The sequence below is a fragment of the Camellia sinensis genome, chromosome 3 (genome assembly GCF_055761805.1).
Source record: "Camellia sinensis isolate YWXY chromosome 3, ASM5576180v1, whole genome shotgun sequence".
NCBI lineage: Eukaryota > Viridiplantae > Streptophyta > Magnoliopsida > Ericales > Theaceae > Camellia > Camellia sinensis.
In genome coordinates this window covers 47,853,605-47,863,211 of record NC_138963.1, presented here as the reverse complement: position 1 = coordinate 47,863,211, position 9,607 = coordinate 47,853,605, and the positions used below count along the sequence as shown (strand labels likewise).

At 46.4% G+C, this 9,607-nt stretch overlaps 1 protein-coding gene across 1 annotated transcript; it reads right to left on the bottom strand.

Annotated features, from left to right (window-relative positions):
* Positions 1-8,327: 8,327 nt before the first annotated feature.
* LOC145821490 (uncharacterized) lies at positions 8,328-9,206 on the bottom strand. Its single transcript, XM_082918010.1, has 2 exons — positions 8,747-9,206; positions 8,328-8,632 (listed from the first exon to the last, which is right to left on the bottom strand). The coding sequence occupies exons 1-2, from the start codon at positions 9,204-9,206 to the stop codon at positions 8,328-8,330; spliced, it is 765 nt and encodes a 254-aa protein (XP_082774136.1).
* Between the last annotated feature and the right edge of the window lie 401 nt (positions 9,207-9,607).

Below are 9,607 nucleotides of genomic sequence, written 5' to 3'. Positions count from 1 at the left end.
TCAATCATTACTCTTAGTGTGAGAAAAGCTGCCTGATATATATATTGATTTCCCATCAGTCAAAATTGATTCCCCATCAGTCAACTGTGCAGTCACGTTTCCTCATTGCAAATAATTAAAAAAAAAGAGTAAAAAAAAAAAGTTGTTGGTCACAGAAAGATGCTCTGAGCATCCATGTGCCTATGATTTTCAAGCTTTTCAAGTCACAAGTTTCATAGTATTTTCTAGCTTTTAAAGTCACGGGCCTTACAGTTCCCAATTCACAAGCTCAACAGTTATCCACTTTGTCTATAAAAGAAGCTCCTCAGTCAAGACCAATCCAAAATGGGAAAGAGTTCACCATTTTCTTTCGGAGTTTCTCTCAATTTCTGTAAAATTTCTAGTTTGTTGTTTTAAAATTTAGCTATTAAGGATGCAAGTAGAAGCTGTATTTTCCAGTTACTTCCAGTAAACAATTCTGTATTTTTTGATTATTCCTGTACGGGGAGGAAATATTCGACACTGCCTGTACTCCTCGCGTCCAAGCTCCGCTTTGTTCCGGTTAACCTGCGTACACAACGATGGTGAGCTACCCAGCAGTGTGTTGCCGAAAAACCCCTCCGACGGTTACGCTAGCACACACTCAGAGAGAAAGAAGAGAGAGAAGACAATGTATTAGCGTTTCTCTCACCAAAAGATGTTCCATCCTCAGCATGGGGGGAACAGTCGCGTTTAAATACTTTCTGTGCTGTCCTCTACATCCATTCCCCTATTGACGCGTGGAGCTACTCTCCCACGTGTCAGTGCAAATTCAGCTAAACACCACCTAATCGAACTGCCAAACTGCATTGGTACAAACGTGCAGCCCGGCGGCACTACCCCGGCCTCCTACGACCGTGTTACTTACTGAGACAAGCAGTGCTCCTCGACGAACTCCATTACGACCAAGCTTTGTAGTACTTCGTGATGATCGAGCTCCTGCTAGGATAGGTCAGTCTACGAAGGACCTTACTCACTGAGCTAAACGAGCGAACAATAAGGCCCGGGCTAACTATAGCGATCCCGGGTTTACCCTTGTTGTACAGTGATCCGGACATGTGTCCATGGATGTTGGTAGTTGTTTATTATCTTGTTTGCATCTTTCTTTAGTTTGTATATTGAGTTATAAGATGTGTTGGGCAGGTTTGTTACAGGTTGGTTGTGTTTGGAAGCCTAGTATTGCTGCCCAGATTTTTGGCCCTTCGCTCGAGCCAGGAGTTTGTCGCTCGAGCGAGAGTGAGGTTCGTGTCTGGTGGGTCGAGCCAGGGTGGCTTCGCTCGAGCGAGTGTTGCGTCTGGTTCTGGACCTGAGAGTTGCCTTTCTTGGCTCGAGCGAGCTTCCTTCGCTCGAGCGGTCTGGGTTTTTCTTCGCTCGATCGAGAGTTCCTTGGCTCGAGTGAGAGTTTCTGTGTCTAGTCGCTCGAGCGACCAAGTCTTCGCTCGAGCGAGCGTTTTTTATATCAGCAGACAGTAGCGTTTTTGAACATCACTTTTTCACTCCCTTTTTCTTTCAAAACCTAGATCTGACACCCTCTCTCTCTAAACTTACATTCTCTTTAAAAATTGATCTCCCTAGAGTGTGAATCTAGCCTAGGGCCTTTGTTAAAAAGATAGAGGGCGTTGAGAGCTTTGTTTTAATCTGAAAAAGTTTGGATTTGGAGCAAGTTGATCTTCGAGTCTTCATCTCCTTTGTGGCTTAAACTTCGAGGTAGGGATATCCTACTTCTCTCTATGGATTTTGTCTTTAAATTTTGGTATTTTGAGATGTTGGGGTTGGTTTGGTAATTTTGTGAAAGTTGGGGGCTTTTGTGTAATTTTACAAAAGTTGGGGTTTTATTCATAATAAACCTAGATGCATGTTTGGCATGGAGAAATGGAATTGATGATAAATCATTGATGAAAATGGGACCTAAGGGTTGAAATGGTAATTATGGAAAATGGCCTAATTACATTGTTTGATTAATTGGGATAATTAATGGTGAGAAATGAGGAAATGAAATGTTGATTGAATATCCATTTGTGCATTTATTTTCTATTTAGAAATAGCTACTTTGGGCTATCGGTGGAGGATAGTCGTGATTGTTGTAGACAATGCATGATGATTAGGCAAACTGAAACTAATCAATGAAATGTGTCATGGAACTTGACGGTTGATAGAATACATTAACTGTATGTATTGGGTGATTGTATATAGAACCAATGTGTTTATATACGCTATGTGTAGAGGAGGAGATAGGGGATGTACTCCGCGGTTTAGGGGAAGATAGGGGATGTACCTCTAAACCGGATAGTATTGAGAGAAGATAGGGGATGAACTCCATAGACACAGCTCATATGCTTGTCTAGAGAAGTGAAGATAGAGCTTATATGCTTATCTTAGTAAAGTGTGGATACAGCTTATATGCTTATCTGTGAATGTGGGATATTGTTGTTATACATATCTGTTGAGAATGTGGATATAGCTTTTATGCTTATCTGAATATGGGATATAGTTTTTATACATATCTGTGCAAATGATGATAGAGCTAGCATGCTTATCTGTTGAAAAAGGGAAAATGAAAGGTAACTTAGACTCATACGTTGTATGACATAAATGTGTAATTTATGTGAATGTATCTGTGTTAGCCATCTATCAATTGCTAATCTTTTAGTCATTGTTCATGGTTGGTTTAGTATATTTCTACTGGGCTGTGGCTCACCCTATATGGGAATATCATTTTCAGGTACAGGTAACATGCCACCTCCAAGGACATAGCTGGGAGGCTAGAGGCGGACATACTTTTGTCGCTTAACTTTTGATGTATTACATGTAACTTCAAGCCAAGGGCTTAATGTGTAAACGAGTTAGTACTCTTTTGTTGTAACCAAGTGTTAACTTGGAAAGCTGTAAGCCCGTAGGGCATTTTGTTTTGATGTTAACATGTAATACTTTTGTAATGGAACTCTAATGAATAATAAGAATGTGGAACTTTTACATATCAATGCATGTCTTATTTGTTGGGTTTATTGTTATTTTTTTTGAGGGCGTTACACTAACAAAGACTCATCTCGGCCAAACGAGCCTTGGACTTCAACCTAGCAAGCCAGCCCAGGATCGACCCAGGCTAGCTCGGCCCGAACACGCTCGGACCTCGTTCAGCCCGGCCATTACCTCGGCCCAAGACCGAATTAGGAATCTCCCTTTCAATTGCCCTTTAATTCCGTCCGCACTAGCGTGACTGGGATTACATGATCCAACTGGGGTCGATCCTCCGCCCGACCTTACTCCGCAAGACATTAACCGCGCTAATCCCCGTGTTCGGTCTCTTGACTTGCTCAACTAGCGCCTCAACTTACCAACCCGTCCCTTCAGTACTGACACCGCTGTCATTACTGACACGCGTCATCCACTCATTGGCCTCGAACTACCAACCCAGCCGTCTCTTCACGTTCAAATTTTGGCACTTCTTTTTCTTTTATATACACATCACTTGCCTCTTCACCTTTCTTCCTTACTATTCATCCTCATTCTCAGACGACCCAGTGACCCAAAGACACAGTACAGCCCCCCTCTTGCCAACACCATTCTCGCCCACATCATCGCATTCATTTGGTAGACTTGGCTTCATTGTTGTCGCACAGGAGTATCTCCGCGCTTGAAGATCAGATTGGCGCCTCCAAACCTGTAAGTTTTTCGAATCTCTTCTGCCATTATTTCTGTTTTTGGGCTTACCATGTTCCTAAATTCAAGTCCCATAGATGAGTTTAGGGTACGAGAACTACAGATCTTAGGACCCCGCACAAGATAAACTTAGGATGTAGCCCCCAAAAACCTCATTCTCCCATTTTCTCTCCGCTATTCATCATATTCTGTGATGAACATGCGAGGATCTGGGACAGACCGGGCTCCAGGTCCTCATTTGATCACAGAAAACATTGAAACCGGGCAAGCTATAAGTTTGTGAGACTTGGGTGGGAACCGAGCTAACAGAATGCTAGACCGCTAGACCGGGCTAATATCTGGTCCGCTCGAGCAACCGAGCTTCTGGTATGCCATTGACCGAGATGCTGCTGCATTTCATGTGACCGAGCTAAAGTCAAGCTCGTTTGCGTGACCGCGCTATCACTCATACTTGACTTTTACTGCAGAGTCCTGCGGGACTAGACACCAACACCAGGGCTTTCAAAGGCTGAGCAGCCTTCACACAAAACTTTGCCAAACCAAAGCCGTTGTGATGAAACAAGCCGACTTCACATGGGGCGTTACCGCTTTCTAGTTGACACGCCAGGCGCACTGGCCGTGTTCCGGGAGGAATATGGTGTCCTTGCAGACGTGCATCTGTAGCTCGGTGCAGAGGACACCACCTTTCGGGACAGATTGGACCAATGTCCCTTCACCGTGCTTTCCATAATCGAAGGCGGCCTACGTTTCCCGGTTCAGCCTCTAATGTGTGAGTTCTTGAGGCGCACCGGACTAGCGCCAACACAAGTTTCAACAAACACCTTCAGAATAATAAACGGGGTAGTCGAGCTGAAAAACCGACTAGGCCTAAACCTAGGATTGGCCTAAAGTTTACGCCAATACACCCTCGGGCACACTGGCAACGGGCTTAACTATTACTTGAAGGTTAGATCGGGCAAAGAAAAGCTTGTAACTGGCACCCAGGATAAAGATATGCATGGTGACGACTTCTTTTGGGTGTCCGGGAATTACGAGACGACTGATGTGCCTGGTTGGTATATCAGCAAAAACTTCGGTTTGACATGTAAGCCGAGCTCATAGTTTAGTCAAATTTCTTTCCATTATTGTTTTGTACTAAGTGCTCTTTTCCTTGCAACTATTGAATCCTTGCAAGCGAATTACTTCAACCCAAACAAGGTTGCCATTAGAGCCGCGCTGAGGTATCGTAACCGAGACTGCCATGACCTTCTCAGTTACGTACCAAGCTACCGCTACTCAGCTCCCCGCAGAAGTAGAGTCACAGACTTTCTACGTGCACCATCCTCACCGCCTGATCCAACACTGCCGGACGTCCCCCTAATCCGGCTAACCGAAGAAGAAGAGATGGCCAAACGGAGCCGTATCAAGAACCTCATCACCGCCACATCCACCAAGCTGCTGAGCATCCCCCCTCGAGCATTAATAGCCGGACAAACGTCTGGGACCGTCATTGCCTTGGCGTCGACCACTACGGCACAGGCCAGCAAGGAAAGCCATCGAGTAGGAAAAAGGCCTCGGTCTGCCGACCCAACTGCCGAGCTTATGGCCGAACTGAGCACCGAGCAACCGGTAGAGGGGTCTGACCTAACACCCCCATGGCAATTACAGCTGAAACACCGAGGTAAAGAGATCCCGGCCAACGCCTCAGTCAAGGGCGACAAAGAACATCTCCTGGCTTTCGACCTGACAAAGGCACTACTACTGCCGAGCGACGTGACTGGCAGTGACCACATGCCCGACACCCGGCTCGTGAAGTCATCGGTTAAGTCTATGACCTGGGTAAGAACTCTATATGCTTACTCATATTCGTATAAGTGTTTGCACAGCTAAACCCCTTACTTGAACTCTAACATATCCTCTTACAGGCCATCCAGAAACAAAATATTGTGTTGGACCGGATTCACAAGCTCCGGTAAAAGGTCACCGATGCCAACAACTAGGTCAAGCATTTGGAAACCGAGCTGGGGAGGTCTAAGCTTCGCTCGAAATGGCCAATGCTGACAACGCAAGACTCTTTGGCCAGCTCGGCAGGGCCGAGCAAGAGAGGGACGAGCTGAGAGCCCAACTTGCAGCCGAAAAAGAAGCGAAGAAGGCTGCTGTGGATGAGGCCAACAATCTTGGTTTCCAGGAGGCCGAGGACAGCTACTCCAAGCAGGTCGAAGCCACAAAGGACATTTACTTCAAGTTCGGTTGGAAGGCCGCTTGCGAAAAACTCGGCCAATGATCGAAGACCGAGGTATTTGCTTCTCCTCTCCCGGCTTTCCTGCCGGTCTACCTAATTCCTTATGCTAACAAAGTCTTCAACGCTTTGCAAGAGGAGGCAGAAAAAGAAGCCGAGGAAGAGGGTAGCCAGCCGGAGCTCGGCAAGAAAGAGAAGGCTGCTGTTGTTGACCTTGAGGTCGCGACAGAAGGAGCCGGGGATGAGTTTGCCGACCTCTCTCCGTTGGCATAGTGTAGACTTGTTTCTTTTTATTTCTGTTTGAAGTTTTGTAACTGGGCTACAAGCCCCACCACATGTACCAAATTTTCCAATCAATGAAAAGTTCGCACTTTCCTTGAACTCTTGCAATGCTTTGCTGTTGTTTATTATTCATCTCTACTGTTCCTGCCCGGCAAGAAAAGCATCTCGGTCAAAATCCTAAACTCTTCATTTGTTCGACAAAAATGCTAAAATAAATCATTAAGCCGAGATAAGTCATCTCGGCTATAACGCCGGAGTTTAGCAAATCAGCAACTCTTTTAGCCGGGGTAACATATCTCGGCTAAAATGCAAGGGTTGAGCAAACCATCAACTCTTTCAGCCGGGGTAAATCATCTCGGCTGAAATACAAGAGTTGAGCAAACCATCAACTCTTTCAGCCGGTGTAAATCACCTCAGCTGAAGCCACAGAGTTAACCAAACCATCAACTCTTTCAACCGGGATATATCATCTCGACTGAAATACAAGAGTTGAGCAAACCATCAACTCTTTCAGTTGGGGTAAATTATCTGGGCTGAAATCCAAGAGTTGAGCAAACCATTAACTCTTTTATCCAGGGTAAATTATCTCGGCTTTAGAGGTGTTTTACTCCTCGTGTACAACATTACTTCAAACACAACAAACTTCCTAAGCAGAAACAATTCCTTTCTATTACATTGGCAAATGGAGTATTACAGGGGGAAACATGTTCTTTCACAAAAAAAAATTACAAACAAAAGACAGACTAAAAATAGTACAGCTTGAGGATGGCCGCATTCCATGGTCGGGGTATGCCTTTGCCATCCAGGTCCTCTAAGTGATATGCCCCCTTGCCCGCCAGACCGATTCTCCGGTATGGCCCTTCCTAGTTTGCTCCTAGCTTGCCTTCGCCCGGCACCAGGGTGTTGCCCATCACCTTTCGTAAGACCCAGTCCTCGACTTTAAACGATCTGGGGTGCACTGTTTTGTTGTTTTTTTTGGACAATTCTTGTTGATAAACGGCCACGTGGATTAGCGCCTTTTCTCGGCGCTCGTCAGCTAGGTCCAACACCAGGGCAATGGCTTTAGAGTTCAGCTCGGGCTCAAAATTTTCACTGCGTATGGTGGGCATGCCGATCTCCAATGGGATGACTGCCTCCATGCCATACACCAAAGCAAACGGGGTCTCCCCGGTCGAGCGTCTCAGGGTTGCCCGATATGCCCAGAGGACACCAGGGAGCTCCTTGGCCCATTTGCCTTTGGCCTTCTCCAACCTCTTCTTCAACCCATCAAGAATGGTCTTGTTCAAAGCTTCAGCTTGGCCGTTAGACTGAGGGTAAGTCGGGGTGGAATTGTAGAATTCGATCTTCAATTCCTCACAAAATCCTCTGAACAGCCGCCCGTCAAACTGGGTGTCATTATCAGATACCAAAGCCTTGGGGACGCCAAACCGCGTTATCACGTTCTGCCAAACAAACCGTTTGACATCCTTCTCTTTGATGGTCACCAAGGGCTCAACTTCAATCCATTTGGTGAAGTAATCTGTCGTCGCGATGAAGAACTTCTGGTTGCCTGGCATTGTTGGGAGTGGTCCTACTATGTCCAGCCCCCACATTGCGAAAGACCAAGGACTTGTGAGGGAGAGAAGTTCTCTGGCCGGTTGGTGAATTTGGTGGGCAAAATTTTGGCATTTTTCGCACTTCCTAACATATTTTTGCACGTCTGCCTGCATGTATGGCCACCAGTATCCTTGCGAAATAGTGCGGTAGACCAAAAATCTCCCCCCCCCCCGATGTGACTGCCGCACATGCCTTCGTGGATCTCGTAAAGAAAAGCTTCCATGCTGTTTGGATGGACACACTTGAGGTACAGACCGGTGAATGACTTCTTGTATAAAGCGCCAAATGGAAAGAGCCAAAACCGCCCTGATTTCACCCGGACTTTATGTGCTTCTTTTTTATCGGCCGGAAAGGTCCGTTCTTTCAAGAAAAGAATAATAGGGTCCATCCAAGAGGGGCCAAGCTCGGTGCAGAGTACTTCCCTCTGCTCAGATTCCTCAATACTAGGCCTTGGAAGAAACTCAATTAGGAGAGCACTGAGAGTTTAACTGTCGACCATGGAAGCTAGACCGGCCAACTCATCCACTCGGCCGTTTTCTTCACGACCAATTTGTTAGAACCTTATTGCTTGGAATCGCTTGATGTAGTCTCTCACCAGAGCTTGGTACTTGGCCATTCTGTCATCTTTGGCTTCGTACACTCTAGACACTTGGTTAACAACAAGTTGGGAGTCGCTGTAAACCATCAGCTCGGATGCGCGTAACTGGAGCGCGCTCTTAAGCCCAACCAGCAGTGCTTCGTACTCAGCCTCGTTGTTTGACGCAGGGAATCCGAGTGTGATAGAGTGTTCGATGGTCAGACCATCTGGCGAGATCAAAACTATGCCCAGCCCGGCGCCGTGCCGATTTGAGGCGCCATCTACAAAAAGTTTTTGCATTTCACCAACAAAGAGTTTCCAACACTCTGAGGGGTCTTGGGAGGCTTGAAAGTTGATGGGATCACGGTCGTTCGGCTATTCGGCTTCAAGTTCACTGCTGCCTATTTCAACAGACACGTCTTCATCCCCCCTTGGCGATGCTGCGCCGGACCCAATAGGTTGATCTGTTATTCCCAAGTACATCGTCGCATTGTCAGGTTGAAAGACACTTCCAACTGAAGGTTCTATGGATGGGCGCGCAAGTTCCGCGTCGCCAACATCACGCTGTTGTACAATTTCCGTTGGGCTTGCACTCGCCACCCTAGCTGCTGCGGTAAGATCCACCAGGTATACCGGGTGAATTCTAGATGAGAATTCAGCAACAAAGTCGGCCAAGGCTTGAGCTTTGATAGCGGTTCGGGGTTGAAACTTAACGTTGAATTGCCCTAGTTTGACTGCCCACTTCAGAATTCGACCAGAGAAATCTGCCCGATCGAATAAGGCTTTCAGAGGGAATTCGGTCAACACCACGTTTGCGTGAGCATGAAAGTAGTATGCCAATTTCCTGGAGGCCATCATTAGTGCCAAAGCAAGTTTTTCCAGTGGCAAGTACCTCGACTCTGCCGGTAGCAAGGTTTTGCTCACATAAAAGATAGAGAGGTGTTGGAAGCCTTCTGATCGGACAAGCATCGCGCTAACTGCATGTTGAGAAACTGCCAGATAAAGGTAGAGTTCTTCACCGAGCTTAGGTGTCACCAAGAGTGGGGCGGAAGACAAATACGTCTTGAGCTCAGCCAAAGCCCTGTCACATTCCTCATCTCATGAAAACTTGGACTTTAAAGCTCGAAAGAAAGGGTGGCAACGATCTAATGACCGACTTATGAATCGGTTAAGCGTGGCTGCCATACCGGTAAGATCTTGCACGTCCTTTGCCGAGTTGGGTTGCCTTAATTCTTATATGGCTTTGATTTGTGAGA